The following is a 16,246-nucleotide window of genomic DNA, read 5'->3' as shown; positions in this document are numbered from 1 at the left end:
TTTCTATGACTCGTTTTGATTTCAGTTGAGTATATCGTTCTAAATGGAGTCCATATTATTTCGTTCAATAAGCATTGTCATTTGTGAAATGTAAGCAAATGCATAAGTTGAAATTTCCGATTTTCTAGACAAAATCTACCCAGGCCAGCGATTATATTATGCAAACGAATTAGCCTTACCTTCAAAACTTTAGATTCAGAAACACAACTTAGTTATTAGTTTACAAGGTTTAACGATCTGCTGAAAACACGGGTCTCGATACTTTTCAAACTTCAGTGTGTTACTTTCATTATGTACGTTGTTTGGATATTTATGCGACGGTTATTGTGGTTGTATTTATAAATTTTTGGGCGCGCCTGTTGAAACATAAAGAAATATTTGAAGCAAGTAAAACATTAACTTGCCGCGCTAAATAATTGCTCAGGAGGCAAACTAGTAGCAGTAGACGACAAATATTTTTTGTGGTCTTTGCTACATTTGTGAAAATGTGTTGAGTTTTCCGACTGAAGAAAATAAAACTAAAACTATCGCGGATTTCCGGATTTTGCCAGTTTTTAAAGCAAACATTTGGAGGACGAGCCCATTTTCATTTGAGAATACGTAGAGTTATCACATAGAGTTGTCTGAGATAGTATAAAGATGAGCTTATATGAAGAACTAATAGTAAATTAGGAAGTTTAATTACTAAATTTCAACATGCGCTAAATGTTGGTAAATAAAGTAATGAAAAACTCGGTTCTGGTTCCGGTTCCGGTTCCGGTGTCGGTTATCATTTTTTTTACAAATATCGGTTCCGGATATGGTTATCAAATTTTTATATTATCGGTTCCGGTTTCGTTTCCGGTTACTAGAAGTTAATCGGTTCTTCTCGGTGCCGGTTCCGGTTCCGGTTATCCGTTGCATCCCTTCTGCCCACCCTGACGCTGGCGAGACACTTTGAACTCACTGCCCCTCTTTCACTTAGAAACAACCTATAAATCAGTAGCATTCGAATGTTTAATCTATTAATGTAATTATATTGCCATAAACGTCATAAACTGGACTTATTTATCGACAAGCCCTATGGCGGACAACCACCACCCTTACACTCGCCAGACTATTGTTGTCGAACTCAGCGCCCCTTTTTTCCTACAACCCACCTGTAAATATGTTGCATACATAGTTTTCAAGAATATCCGACATAGCGGGCATTTTAACCTTTAAGACTATTTTTTCGAACACAGCGCCACGTTTTCACCTAGAATCAACCCTCAAACCTTTTGCATTAACTTTTTTAAATCGCTGGCCGCTCCGATTTAGTCTTATGTGTTTATTACTCCATGGTTTCGTTACCGACTCGCTAAAATGTACATTTGTCGCGGTAGCTCAAGAACTATACCAGATATGAACATCTCCTTTGGAAGGACACAATGGGACCTTAATTTGAAACTGTATACCAAATTGCATTTAAATCGGTTCAGTAGTTTTTGCTGTAGAGCGGTCTGCGAGGAGAAGATGGAAGAAGAAGAAGAAGTAGAAAAATTAAGCCTTACTTTGCCCCATTACTACGAAACGTCGCCTCAACCCTGTTCGATGGAATTCGTATATGTTTGTTGCGTTGCTGTAACCTTTCAAACGATACATCACTTGTTTTGATACGACCTATAGTTTTTGAGATACGAGGGGGTAAAATCGGCTTCATTTTGACTCGAGATAATATAGCAAGTGCTCGGGTAGGTGCTCTACTCTATACCCGGACCTTGCATAGGGACTACCGTCCCTTTTGATTACTTAAATTCCTCGAACTCATTATCTAGTCATTTTAATTTATTGGGCTCCCAACGCCATCTCGTTACAAAAACTTACTAAGAATTTTGGAATTACTGTATTTGTTCTCTCCGCTGTGCCCCGGCACCTTTCCCGTCTCGTATTCCCTCTCTCCCTTCTCTGAGAATGGACCGTCTCCGTTTCCCCCTTTTACCCGGTTGCCGCTCCCCAAGTAGCCGGTACCGCGAAACGGGAATTTGCTAAGAGCGTCGCTAAAAATATTGAAATTCTTTAAACTAATGATTATTCACTTAATAAAAACCCAATTAAATCGAAACATATATATGACACAGGTTTCCGACGTCAGGAATCCAGTGGTGGTTTTAGATTTCGCCTAGGACAAGTGGTTTTTGAGATATAAAAATAACAAGTAATGCATGTTAGAAAAGAATCTCAGTCGAAATTTCGGGGCTTACGGTTTCAGCATAGACCAAAGCCAGGCGATCCGGAACAGATTGCGTTGTAGAACGGGGGGCTTGTAGAAGGCAGGAGTCGAGGGTAAGAATAAGCAGTAAACCTATAGGTTTTCTTTAATGTTGCAACCAGAATATGAATTTATTCTTAGGCAAAATGATTACAAATATAATAAATATATATCGTAAATGACTTAATAAAAATAAAAGTAATAACCTCTATATATATATATATATATATATATATAGTTTTAGAGGTTATTACTTTTATTTTTATTTGACACACAAACGAAAGCTTAAGTCATTTACGATTTCAGTATATGACTTTTTGATAGTATAAGAAATTAATCCATTTAAAACATTTTTTTATTAGACAATATATCTTACGGAAAATAGATATTGAGATATTAAGAAATTAAGAATTTTCTACTCAAAAATAAGAATCGGAATATAGAAACGTTACAATGAACTCTCAAAACTTTTTTCTTTTCCAAATTATGGTAGGACTCCCAAGTTTCTTAACTACTTTAATTTATAAGAAAATGCAGGGTTAATTTTCATTGGATTTGGAAGAGGTTTGAATACAAATTTTTCAGTATGGAAATTATCGAAGGTGCGGGAAATGTACCGCTTTGTCTTCTGTAATTTGTGACCACTGCGCTAGGAAATGTTTTGGGAAACTCGAACGTGATGAATGGCAGCTCTTTGAAATTGATAATTCTAGAAGTGATGCGGTCATTTCTTATTGGTTGGGTATCAAACCAAGGCTTATAGTTAAATCTGTTGAAAGCCAACGGCAAAAGAGAACTAATATTTAGTTTTCTCATTATTTGGATCTCACGCCCAGGCGTTGGACCAATTTTTCTAAAAGGCAACGAAATCGGAGCCGAAAATAAGACTGGGAAATATCTATTTCCATAACGTTCAAAGCGGCGATTTGAAACAATTCGTGGTTTATTTTCCAATGTTGGTATTTGATGTTGTTTCAGCCGTGGAGCGTGACCAATGTGACCTGGGACTACGTCTTCGTCACTCAATTCAAAACTTATCTTAACTGCGTGTACGTCGGGTGAATTATATTTTTCCACTTTAGGACTTACTATTTTTGGAGACTCTTTTCTCTTACTCAATCTTAGGACGAAAGGCGAAAAATGATGTATTAACAAGCACTTGGCGAAAAAGGGTTTTTCATTTCTACTTTCGGATTCAGGCTTTACAGTAGATAAAACAACCACGATTGTTGTTTTTTGAGGCAAAGTAGGCGAATTTTCTTTAGGAGTATTTGTGGATACGTTTCCTTCGCTGGTTACGTTTTTTACAATCCAAGGTGTGGTCATCTTATCTTCTTGCAAACTAGTAAATATTTCGTCATTTTTTAAAGTTTCGGTAACGTTTTCTTCGGTCAAAGTTCTGGTAACGTTTTCTTCGGTCGAAGCTGAGGTCACGTTTTCTTCGGGCGAAGCTGAGGTCACGTTTTCTTCGGGCAAAGCTAAGGTCACGTTTTCTTCGGTCGAAGCTGAGGTCACGTTTTCTTCGGGCAAAGCTGAGGTCACGTTTTCTTCGGGCAAAGCTGAGGTCACGTTTTCTTCGGGCGAAGCTGAGGTCACTTTTTCTTCGGTCAAAGCTGTGGTCACATTATCCTCTGGCCAAGTTCTAATTATTTTTTCATCAGGTAAAGTTGTGACCATGTTATCTTTCGTCAAAGTTGTGGTCACGTTTTCTACTATCAAAGTTGTGTCCACGTTATCCTCTGTAAAAATAGCAACTATTTCAGCGTCAAGGGCAGTTTTTTTCACATTTTCATCAGTCAAAGTTGTGTTCACGTATTCATCAGTCGTAGTTGTGTTAACGTTTTCATCGGACAAAGCTGTGGTCACATTATCCTCTGGCAAAATAGTAACTATTCTGGCTTTAGGTAAAGAAGTGACTGTTGTTTCTTTAGGCAAAGTAGTTTTCTTAAATAGGTTCTGTTCATTTGTCAAATAATCTGGATTAACATCACTTCTTCCCGCGCTGCCACTAACTCTCCTATGAGATGTTTCATTTATGGGTAACTGCAACGATTATAAATTTATAAAATGTAAATACGCAATACGATTTTTTTACTAAATTAAAATATAATTTCAAGGTTTTATCGTACAATATCAGACTTAAAGGGGAACAGTCAAGCTTTAACCAGTTAGGTAGCCCTATATCCCGTTAAAAACTAAAATTTATGGCGAAAACCGCATAAAAAAATATTAAGCGGCTAATTTTTAATAAAATAAAGAAATTGTGGGAAATCGAAAAACGCGCGTCCGCTGCGATACCTGGTGAGAAACCGGTGATACACTCCATGCTTGAATAAAATTTAAAAAAATATATAAAAGCGTGCGCTGCTGGAGACGCAAAAAGGTTTTTGCACGCGCGGCGCGTTCCAGTTATACGAGACCTAAGCCTAAATTTCGCGATTTCAAAAGTTAGGCTAGTTCAAAAATCGCTCACTGTGGTTGTACTGGCGCTGGCGACACACCTTAAGATGGCGGCGAAAATTCAAACCTAAATACTTTGCGTTATTTTGCGTTTCAACTTTTTTGGCCAAAAACTATTTTTTCAACACAAAATAAGGTACGTGTAAGTATATTGAACGTCTTGTTGATCTTTTGAAATGCAAATAAGGCGATATTTGGAAAAGCTTGGCCGTTCCCCTTTAATTGCACGAGACCGATATAAAACCCAGACAACAAATTAGTCTTATTGAGTAAGATTGCTAATGACAAAATACCCTGCGTCTCATATCATATACTTTGTTGGGCTTCAACCAACTCTTCTTGTGTATTGAACACTTTAGCATGTGTGAGGTGAGTTTGTTCTATTCAAGTACATACTTGGCACTACGTTCTTGCAATGACGTAATCCCATCTTCAAAGGTACTATGGTGAACAAGATAGAGTAACCTTTGCAGCAAAAGTCAACGCCAAGAGCTGTGCTCGAGCTCACCTCACTGAATTCATATATGAGCTCACTTGGATTCACCAATTATTGGCCGGGTCTCGGGCTCGAGCTCGCAATCTAAATTTCCCCGCCGATGTGACGTCTTGAGCTCAGTAGATTTAAAATCTACAAACCGTCTCGGGCTCGGACTCATTGTAGTTATAAATATACGGGCAGTCTCGGGCTCGCGCTTACTATATTTACAAATTGACAGGTGGTCTCGGGCTCGGGCTCGCAACAATTACAAATCGACATGTGATCTCGGGCTCAGGCTCACAATAGTTACTTACAAATAAAATGGTGGCCTTGAGCTCGATCTCACTATGTTTTAAAATTACTAAAGGCACAATTTATTTATCAAATAGCGCAATTAGTGTTTTCGCGCTCCATTCCGGCATCACTTTCACACCTGGAAGACAGTCGGAGGCGGTCCGGCAGAACTGAGCCCGGGAATCCAGACGGCGCTGGGCCACGCTACCTTCTAACGCTTTTTTTGCCAAAATAAATTTCAAACGTGGGCTTAGGGCTAAACAATATCGCGAATTTGAAGGAGATCGAGCTCATCATCAGATACGAAAACAGTATACAAATCGGTCCCGGGTTCGGGCTCAATCATAATTTGAGCTCGGGCTCTCCTCAGATATGAAAACTACCAAAATCAGTCTCGAGATCGGGCTCAAGTATTATGTCGAGCTCAAGGTTGAGCTCTTAGTACGTTAATTTTTAATACGGTCTCGGGCTCGAGCTCCAAGTAATGGAATGATGAAATAGGTTCAAGCTCGAGCTCGAAGTAATTTGTATTTTAACAGGGGCTCAAACTCGGGCTCAGTAGTTACGATATCCGTTCCACAAGACCTCAGCTCGGGCTCGGTTTTAACGAGAAAACTTATCGGTCTCGTCGCAGGCTCACAATATTTATTTAAAAAACCTGAGTTCGGTCTCAAATTGAGCTCGGGATCACACTGTGAGTATCCTTTCAAACTACGTGAGAAAGTGGTGGTAAGACCTCGTACCACTGCTAAGTTATTACTATAAGCGCCCCTACTCTTACTATTACTATTAACCTCCGCAAGTTTTCATGGTAAGGAGAGACCAAAGTACTCGTGGCCACACCTCTTTAAAGAGAAGGAAGATAGCTTGCAAACGACAGTACCACAATCTAGGATCGAACCCGACTCCTCTTGCTGCTAGGCGAAAGTGTTAACCACCAAATTGTTTAATTGGGGAGAATGACTATGTTGAGACGAAACGCGGGCATCATGGTCAAATTATTCCCTCGACACGAGTGGGGAATAACTTCATCAGCGTAATTGACTCGGAAGATAAAATAACTTTTCGAGCGTGAGGGGATTAAGAACTATTTAATTTGGTCTTTAAAATGGGGAAACAAAATCACGTGACTACCATATCACAGTCAACTTCGATTCGGTAAAGAAAAATAATTCCTTCCAGATACTGCAGACAGCTAATTAACTTCCATTTTTCTATTACATGATTTTTTAAATAATAATAATAATTAAATAATTTAGATGGATCGATCAAAATTTAAACCGCCATTAGCAAAATAAATCGAATAATAGTTCGTATTTCTTAGGATAGATGGCACTGCAGTTCTCCACAAAGTCACGGGTCTACCATATTTTCAGCCCCCCCGGACTTTATAGTTTCGCCCATTGTCTCAATATAGTCATTTTCCCAAGTATAAATAAATACATTCTGGGTTTGGGATCCCTAAACGTCTTAAAAACCTTGAAGGGCAACGCAAGTGGCCATGCAGGGGGCGCTTGGTTTTCCAAGGAGGATTTATACCGCGCGGAAACCTTATTCTCCTTGGTGTAGCCACGTGATGCTATTTCGCTCTCATTCGCGAATTTTTTGATTTTCTTAGCTCACCACCAATAAACCCAGGATTTTAGGCTTAGCTTAATTTATTTATTATGGAGAAAAGAACTGACGTCGTGAGTTAGTTTCCGATAGTTTGACGTTGATATTTTCGATTAAAAAATGTTTTGGAATAAAATTATTTGCCAGTTTATTATTTTCAATTATGGAGGTTGAAACATTAGGCCTTGGACGCGGAAAATCTCTGCCGCTAGCCTCACACTTAAGTCCTACATCCCGTCTTCCTTAGCAATTTCCCAATTATTATACCCCAACAGAATATTTATCTTTGCTTTATTACATTTCTTTTGTATAAAGGATCCAATTTGTCGGTAAGCTCGGAAATTTCACTTTCCTCGGCCATTTCCGCGACTAAGGAATGCATGGATTATGCATAAAAACCGCGAGAGGCGCATTTATACAAAATAAATTCGGCAAATATATGGTTCTTCTTTTTTTACAGAGGGAAAGGCTATGGCAGATAGCGCATGTGCAGTCGTTCTTTTTATCTATAAGATAATTTACCCCATGCATGGCCACTTGCGTTGCCCTTTATTCGAAGTACTGTTGGGACTAACAAGAGTTCCGCTCTGCCTTTCTGGATTGAATTCGTTGCTTTCCGCCTTCTCACTGTTCACAAACTCTTCAACCGTCGCATTTTTCACTTTAATGCTATCTACTTCGACTATGTTGTCGTTGGGATTTATGTTTGTCAAATTCTCAGATTTCCGTCTCTCAGTGTCAAGATGGGTGTTGTTAAGCGAAGCGGAATCGAACATCACATCGTCAAGGCTGCCACCATAACTCGTTTTATTTCCATTACTATCCTGAAATAAAATTAAATATTCACTATATTAAAGTCATTTAGTATCTCGTTTTTGTATACGAGATTTCAAATACCATTCGCGACCGAAACGAGTCTAGGAGGTGTAACGGCGCTAGCTTCTCCGAGGTTGCGCCTATGATCTAGCGTTAAAAAGTCATAGTAATGTTTTTTTTAACAAACTTATAAAAATATAAGCAAACGATGTAAAAATTATATAAAAATGCAAGTATCAATATTTATAAAGTCATACCTACCAATAACGATGAGGAAAAACCAATAGCGCCTGCTTCAATGGCGAACCAAAGGGGGCGTAGCGATAGTTTTCGGTCGCGAAAAGTTATTTTGAAATTCTGAGGTTCATTTCAAGGATTTTGGTATTTTAAAATACGGTTTTGTATTTTATTTCGAGATTTTTGGGCAGATTTTACATTGGATTTCAGAAATTCAAAAATTTCGAAAATTTGTTTAAAAGTAGAAAGTTTACAGGAATTTGTCGAGTTCTCGACCACTTGGAAATTTATGTTAATTTAAAGAGATACGTTAATAATGATTAAAGGTGATTTCATATACAAAAAAGTTTTAAGTCAAAATTATTAGTGAAAAAATAAATAATCCATGTCTTCATTCTCATTAAGGTTATGGTTCAAACAACAGCTAGTGTGACGGACTCATAACTGACGTCACGATTAGCAAAAAGTATTTGAATGAAAATCAGTTATATTTATTGTATAATAATAATAATAATAATCAGCTAGGATAATACCCAAGACACCACCCTAGGCCCGAGTCATCAAGCGACTTTTAATGCATTCAATTCAGGTGGCCGGGTTACAATGGGTAGGAAGGTGATGGCAAGCTCTTCTTGCCAACAGTTCCCTACACCTAGGAGCAACAAACACAGCACCCCACACAAGGAGAACGCAGCTAGCCTTTAAACACGCTAACGCCGTGTTCTGTAAAAATTTCATTGGACGAGCCTTTACGCTGCACGTTTTACGGAAAGGGGAAAGACAATTTTCCCCTTCCAACGGCATGCAGCAGGCGCTAAAGCGTCTAGCCAATGAAAGTTGTACACAAGAAATTAAATGACTTTTGACGGGTTGCGTTCTCCTTGAGTGGGGTGCTGTGTTTGTTGCTCCTAGCCTACACTATCTGTTACCGTTAACCTCTAAAAGCTTTTATGGTATGGATGCTTACAAGTAGCAGATAATGATGGGTAAAATCACAGATAAGAAAATATAAAGAGTGTCAAAACAAGTTGGTAGTAGGAGGAGACAATTTGTTACTAACAAGACGTACGACGGTCAGAATACACACAATCCGTTTAATGTGTTAAGTTTGTTTGAGCTATTCACAGCAACCTACAACGCCGGTATCACAACCAATATATATCCACGGTCACACATAATTGTATTTACACTAATTTGTTACTTCTAGTCATACTTTGAAAGCATCGAAGATTCCTTACTTCTGATCACACTTATTTGTTACGTTGAGTGTCACACTTATTACTTCTGGTCATATGCTGAAGACTAGGTCGATCAGTGTTTTACTTAATTGTTACTTCTGGTCGTACGTTGAAAGCGCGACGCGCTCTGAACGGCCTTGAAAAACGCTAGAGAAAAACGGGTGCGTAGACCTCTATAAACACGCGGATTTACAATGTTGGAAATTGCGGGGTCCGTATACGCAGCTGCCCAAAAAACCTTACTTAGAATTAAAATTAAGGAACGTATTTGCAACTCTAGGTTATATGTAAACCACAGCTATTCAAAAATATAACTTTCATGAAAATCGGACTTAAATTAAAGAACTGTATGTAGATTTTTAGGCGAAAATATAAAACCACGAAAATTGAGGTCCCGTAAATTACCCTGAAAACTATACTTTAATTTAATATTTACTGATAAAACCGAAGTTGTAGGTCCGCTGAATACTAACCTATCCCATAATATTTTTTTAATGTCATCGGACTTAATTTTGAATAAAATATCTACCACATAAAGCGAAACCTCCGAAAATAGTAAATTTGGCAAATGCCCAACTTCTAGGGCTCCGATTTGAAAACTTTACGAAAGGCTATCAATGGCTTTGTATCTACATTCGAACGAGATATCATTGACTTTTCGGCTACACTGTACGTGAGATTAATACACACAAATCCTTAGGATTGTGTGTAAAAACGGGAAAATTATTATGTAGTAACCATAATTTATTTATTTATAGTGTGGGAGAATGACTACATTGAGACGAACCGGGGACTTCATGGTATATTTTCCCCCTCCAGCACGAGAGGGGGTAGGAAATTTTAACTTATTCCAAGTACAAACATTAGTGTATAATATTGTAACACAAGTGTGACACTTCCAATCCTTCACATGCAAAAGTTTTACTGAGAGCTATTCACAAGACAGACTGCATTACGGGTTTCATCACCGTTTTGCGTCCTCTGGCTCCCCCGTCACACGTAGCCTTTGACAGCGCCACGCTAGAGGGAGATTTACTTCTTGTTATGACGTCACTTCGTTACTAGCGGGGCAGCGTTAGGGGTAGGCGAGACCGGCTAAAGACAACTTTTTTTACTTAGGGGCCCCCAAAAAGACTTGAGTCGATTTATTCATTAAACTTGGCAAAATTTAATTTTGAAATCAATATAATTGAGTAAAAACCGGGGGCCCATAATTAAGGAATATGGGCCCACAGTTGACGAACAGGGGCCCACAATTGAAGAACAGTAGCCCCACAGATGAGGAACAGGTGGCCCAAGATTCCGAAAAATCTCCTTGCACCGCCCCTGGTTAGTAGCTCTCATTAAAATATTCCCCTAAGTGACAAACTTATGGAACAATATTATAGACTTATGGTATAAATAAATACGATCTTGGAATACAACGCTTGGAACATTTATACGCACCGGAAGTGGATGCGATGAATTTCCGTCAAAATAGATCTGATATTTTTCGGAATCATTAAATCCAGCGACTTCATCAAATACTGAAACGACAATTATACTTAAAATCCATGTTGCATGAGAAATAGGGAACCAAAACTACTTTTTCATTTGCACGTGTGACTCAAAGTAGCAACGGATCCGATTTTCATTGATGGTCAAAATTCCGTACTAAATTCATATATTAATTTCTCAAGAGAAGACAAACGGTATGACCTGTGTATCTAAATAGTAACATAACCCCAACTAACCCTAACACTAACCTAATCCTAACGAACCTTACAGTGCCGGTGACAGGGGGTTTTGCGAAGGTAGGCCAAGTATGTGCGTACCCCTTATATTATTTTTGGGGCCCATAAGAAGGCTTTTGCCCTGAGCCCATTTATTTGAATAATTCAATTAATCTGTTCAGTGTACATAGAGTGACGTATAGAAGCTAATGGATTTTCGTCTGCAAAGTAGACGCTCTGTGATATGTAAAAATTTCCAAAAATATATCACTAAGATTTTGGGCCCTAGCGCAGGCACTGGAATCAAAATAATACTAAAATAAGTGTAAGGTGAACGTGTACTGGGGTAGACGCGGCGGGCCCTTGAAGATCTGCACGGCCGATGTTTTTCTACGCACGCTAGTAGGTTAGCCATCGCTATGAAACATGTACGGGAGTAAAATGTGTGTACAATAAAGCTACGTCTACACGTATTCTAGCGCCGGCTTAATCTATCTATTGACTAGCTTTTAATGAAAGTGCGAAAAAGTAAAAAACTCTTAACAGTGTCGTATTAACCCATGGCAGGCCCTCTGGGTTTCGAGCTTCTTAGGACCCCTTGACATCTCCCTCTTAGTGAGCCACTAGGCTTCATCCTAATCAGCCTTATGGATGATGCGGCACTTACTCTTAAGATAATTCTAAACGATATAAGGACAGGACTGTCGGCTACGACGATAGAGGATATTCTAGTTAGCTTACCGTTCATTGCATTTGCTATTAGTTTACAAAATGTCGACCGCAAAAAATTAGTCAATTTTTCAATGAAACTTTAATCGGTAGGAGCGCAACCTACGAATACAATATAGCATTAAGGGGAGTATGAAGTGCTTTCAAAATTGAAGTTAGTTATTGTGCCCGGCAGTAATTTAATTCCTAATCCCTATTTCACAATCCACAAATTATGCAATTCTTTATAAGCTTATCTTCCAACAGATATTTCCTCCTAAAAAACCATCAACATCGCACGTAGCGGATATAACGTAAAATTCATCGATCCATTATTGAACGTCCTACTTTATACTCCCTTTAACAGAATGTGCAAATCTATCATCAAACTACTCGCGCTCATTTAGGACCACTACTACCACGAGGCAGTTGAATTAATTTTTAAAGTAACAAGCGTATATCAAGCTGAGTTTTTTTAACTACTTTTCTATGCAGTCGCTACTGCTCCAGCTGCACGATAGCTGAGAAACATGTGTCCCCAATCCCCACTGGACGAATTTGAATATAAGTTTCGGTATTATCCGCCAACGAAGAATGGTGCTGCCGAACCGTCGAATTTTCTTTGTATTCCTGCTTTCTCTCTCGGTTCTAGCTCATCGGACAGGTTCGGCAGGGGGCACCTGTTTCTTCCCCTAACTAGCCTGGTGGAACCATTTAAAATTATATATTTAAATAATTGAAAAGGTAAAGGGACTTAAATATTGGAGTATTGCTGGCTTATCTCGCCACTGCACGGTTTATCTCTTTGCATTACTTCGTTCGAAAGCTCTAATTGAATCGTTTACAAAACAAAGTCGATGTAAAACATAATTAACGTAATGACATTATGAACTGTTTAAATTCCAATTTTAAGACACTGAGCTCTCACTCTGATCCAATTTAAACTTGCAACTCCAACTTGGACCCGCAACTGAACTGAGTAGTATATTATTTGATAGTTATACTTTGAAGTAGTAAATTTCGCCTTTGGCATATTGAGGAACTAAGGCGCTCGGTGCTTAACTAGACCTTGACTACGCAATAATTTGTACTATTTGCCATACTTATGATTATTGTATAACTTACGCTAAAAGGCATAAAATTCGAAAATACCAAAAAATCAAATTGTTTTTTTCTACTCACTGATCAAAATGATAAACAGCGAAAGCTGCAATATTTTGGGCTTCACACTCATTTCTTTCATCGCTGGAATTTGTATGGGGAATTGCCTGCTGGTGACACCGAGAAGACTGCGCTTTTGAATAACACAAAAAGATGCCTCTATAAACACGCTCAATAATAACAAGAAAGCGTTGAGACAAATAACCTTCATAAGCACGAAATTGCAATTAAAAAACGTCGCTAAATCAAACTCTCAGGTTTCAGCACCTCGAAACATCTTGGAATACGAACAATAGATTCAGTTGACCCCAGCAGTTATTTTCTAGGAACGTATTTTCACGTAAGTAGTCGCTCAACTGTGAAGTTCAAAAATTAATGTTGCGTTCGTTACTTTGCTATTTCAAATTAAATTTGCCCAAGGTATCTTTCCTTGGAACTTGCGGGTGTCGAGGTTGGCATGGAATTCCTACCTTCTCGTCATACTATGGAAAACGACAAAATTCTTATTCTCATTAAGTTCGAATGTAAACCATGTTACTTTAAATTGAGGTCTTAGAGATGTACCATAAGTAACAATTGTAAGCCAACTTCTGAGTAACGTGTAAGGAAACCTCGTACGCAATAGCGCTACGTATGTAACTACACTTCGGCAGATTTCTTAACAAGTCCTTTCTTCAGTGACGTGAGCCATTAGCGACCACGTTAACTATACCTTCGGAAATATGACGGCTTATTTTTATATAAGCTTCAAAGGACGAGTGTTGAAGTAATTTCTCAACGGCAAACAGCAAAGCTCCCGAAAGGATGACGACGAGGATAAAATTATGAGAACTGGTTTATTTACATATATATACAGAGTTACAAGATAACGTTAAAGTTAGAACTGTACTACCGAAATGAGCGAAGCTAATGAGACAAGTTACAATAATAAAGCAGTTATTATATCGGGTTATTTAGTAAAAAAGGCGTTTCCCGATAATCTATATGGGGAAATGCATTGTGGGTCGAGGGTCCTCATCGCATTATCTCCAACAACGAGTGAAATTTAAAATCGGTTTTTAAATAAAACATTAATACTTTTTTGAAATTAATAAAAAGGTGGTTTCTCCATTTCAAATTGAATTATTTGTGTGGATTTTACTGGCAACCGGATTGGCCAAAATGAGAGGCGAGGTATTGTAAGATTTAGGCAGAAGAGTATTTAAGTTCCTTCCTTTAAACGTTAAATTATAAACACCGCTCTTACGTCGATTCATTTATTTTAAAACATTTTATATTTACATATGTTACATCCAGATTAGGATCGTCTAGAGCCATCTTAATAAATTAAAACAATCAACAAGTCTAAAAATATCTAGAAACTACGACATTGCTTCCGAAGCCTTGGGGTTCCTGTTCGGACATGGAATAACCTTTAAGGTGTAACCGCTGCTTGTGAATCCGCTACTCCGACACTTCCGGGAATGGTCATTTGCCTTCCATGGTGATTATTAGTTGGTACTCTTAACTGGACTTCCGACGCATTTGCAGCTTCAGAACGTGTCGTAACAGCAGGTGGCGGAAGGTCACTCTCTGAACCACCAGTGCCAATGACAGCCGGGGTGTCGGGATGAGCTCTATTGGTCCAGGCGAGATTCAATCCCGATAACCCCGTATCACCGAACACGAAAGGAATAAAATTGTAAAGCGACGGAAGGAAATTTTCCCTCTGATCATTTTTTAAGGTGTTCTTTTTCGTTTTCAAGTTGCCAATTTCTTCAGTAAAAGGAAGAAAAGGTAAACTGCCTTTGACAGTAAAATGTTTAAGGAATGATTTTCTTACCAGTACCGGTAGAAGACAACTTGACTTCTGATAAAGACGCGGATTGGAGCAGGAGAGTCATAAGGTCGTTTACCTTTTTGGCTTTGGTAGTATACAAAGAGTTGTCGATCTGTAATCGGTTTTTGTCTCCACATTTTTCACCAAGTTCGTTTTTACCACAATTACGATCCAAGAGAACACCAGAGAGACTGTTCACAGTCTTGGTATTCCCTACTTCGAATATTTGAGTATCTGATATTTCGTCCTCCAAAAGCTCATTTTCCATTGACAGCGTGTCATCCACTAACAGCACATTTTCCATTGGCAGCGTTTCGGTAGATTCTAAATCGATGGTATCTTTTTCTACGGTAACACGTGGCTCCTTAGCTTCTTCAGGTAGGGCCTGAAATAAAAAAGAAAACGTTAGTCACACATTACCTTAAAAATTTAATTACAGACATACATGGTTAACCATGGTACTCTCTCCTCCAAAACGGATGTTGTTCAAGTAGTTCGTCAATGACGACGGCCTGCGCCCAAGTTCTCCAAATGAAACGTCATTTGCAGGATGCTGATGATGTAAACTACAATGGTGGTGAGGACACGGTCGTGCAGCCGAATTGGCGAATCGGTGGCTTTTAAACAAATAGGTTGGGGGATGGTAAGCAGGATACACCGGGAAAGGATTCAATGGAGCGAACGTGGGAATTGTCCAAGTATAGTTATGCGGCTGGAACGAGTTTACTGGAGCCTGGAAATGGTCGAATGGCGCCCACGTTGGAATATTGAAAGCTGGATAAGCTGGCTTCAATGAAGACGTTATATGAGGTTGGTTCACCGGCGCCCAGGTATTCGTAACATTTCTGGTAATTACTTTTCGATCTGCTTGATTGAAGAGAAACGCAAATGGGGAACTGATCCACGGTTGAGTTGGAGGAAATTGGATTGGAGTGACCGCGGGTAGTGGTTTCAGGGATGGTAAAGTTGGTAACGTCGAAGGAGCCCATGTCGTAAAAGCCTGGTACTTTGTGGAATTCATTTGTTGCGGAGTAGATGCTGGATAGAATTTGGCCGTGGAATTAAACTACAATAGATATGGACTTTCAGTAAATATAATTGCTTACACTTCATTACCGTCACCTTTATCCCAGATTGTCCGAGCGAGTTTGTGTCAAATGCTCTTGCGGGAAACACATTTCTTTGAACTAAGTCATTTCGTTCGCCTTGAGTACCAACTTCGTACTTAAAAATTCTTTCGTTCTCCAATAGATCCATTTGCAGAGATTCATCCAGCTCTTCACATTTCCGTCAAGCCATTAACAAATGTTAAATTTAAACGTACTATTATGAAGTCTCACCTTTCAAGTAAATTGCAATTGGCTCCGAAGAATTAACAGCCGAGCACAAACATCCCATAAGAAGAACCGAGAGGATCGCGACTGCCTTACTCATTTCCAATTCCATTGGTTAGTGTTTCAAACAACTTGGTTGACCGTT

The 16,246-nt window shown here is 38.8% G+C and overlaps 2 protein-coding genes across 4 annotated transcripts; both read right to left on the bottom strand.

Moving 5' to 3' along the window:
* Positions 1-2,567: 2,567 nt before the first annotated feature.
* LOC149966713 (uncharacterized) lies at positions 2,568-13,096 on the bottom strand. 3 transcript variants are annotated; one of them, XM_090153888.1, is made up of 4 exons: positions 12,970-13,096; positions 10,814-10,893; positions 7,652-7,900; positions 2,568-4,273 (listed from the first exon to the last, which is right to left on the bottom strand). In XM_090153888.1, exons 1-4 carry the CDS (start codon positions 13,028-13,030, stop codon positions 2,777-2,779), a joined length of 1,887 nt encoding a protein of 628 aa, XP_090010014.1. In that variant the 5' UTR covers positions 13,031-13,096; the 3' UTR covers positions 2,568-2,776. The 3 variants fall into 3 exon arrangements, with proteins under 3 accessions (XP_090010014.1, XP_090010023.1, XP_090010031.1); XM_090153897.1 differs by lacking the exon at positions 12,970-13,096 and adding an exon at positions 11,821-11,842; XM_090153905.1 differs by lacking the exon at positions 10,814-10,893.
* Positions 13,097-14,122: 1,026 nt separating this feature from the next.
* Positions 14,123-16,215, bottom strand: LOC149966712 (uncharacterized). The gene is made up of 6 exons (XM_090167587.1): positions 16,108-16,215; positions 15,890-16,044; positions 15,624-15,833; positions 15,213-15,554; positions 14,771-15,152; positions 14,123-14,703 (listed from the first exon to the last, which is right to left on the bottom strand). Exons 1-6 carry the CDS (start codon positions 16,211-16,213, stop codon positions 14,363-14,365), a joined length of 1,536 nt encoding a protein of 511 aa, XP_090023713.1. The 5' UTR covers positions 16,214-16,215; the 3' UTR covers positions 14,123-14,362.
* Between the last annotated feature and the right edge of the window lie 31 nt (positions 16,216-16,246).

This window comes from Leiobunum rupestre, chromosome 1 (assembly GCF_980474605.1).
Source record: "Leiobunum rupestre chromosome 1, qqLeiRupe1.1.hap1, whole genome shotgun sequence".
Lineage (NCBI taxonomy): Eukaryota > Metazoa > Arthropoda > Arachnida > Opiliones > Sclerosomatidae > Leiobunum > Leiobunum rupestre.
Note: the sequence above shows the minus strand (reverse complement) of the source record. Positions and strands in the feature narration are given on the sequence as shown.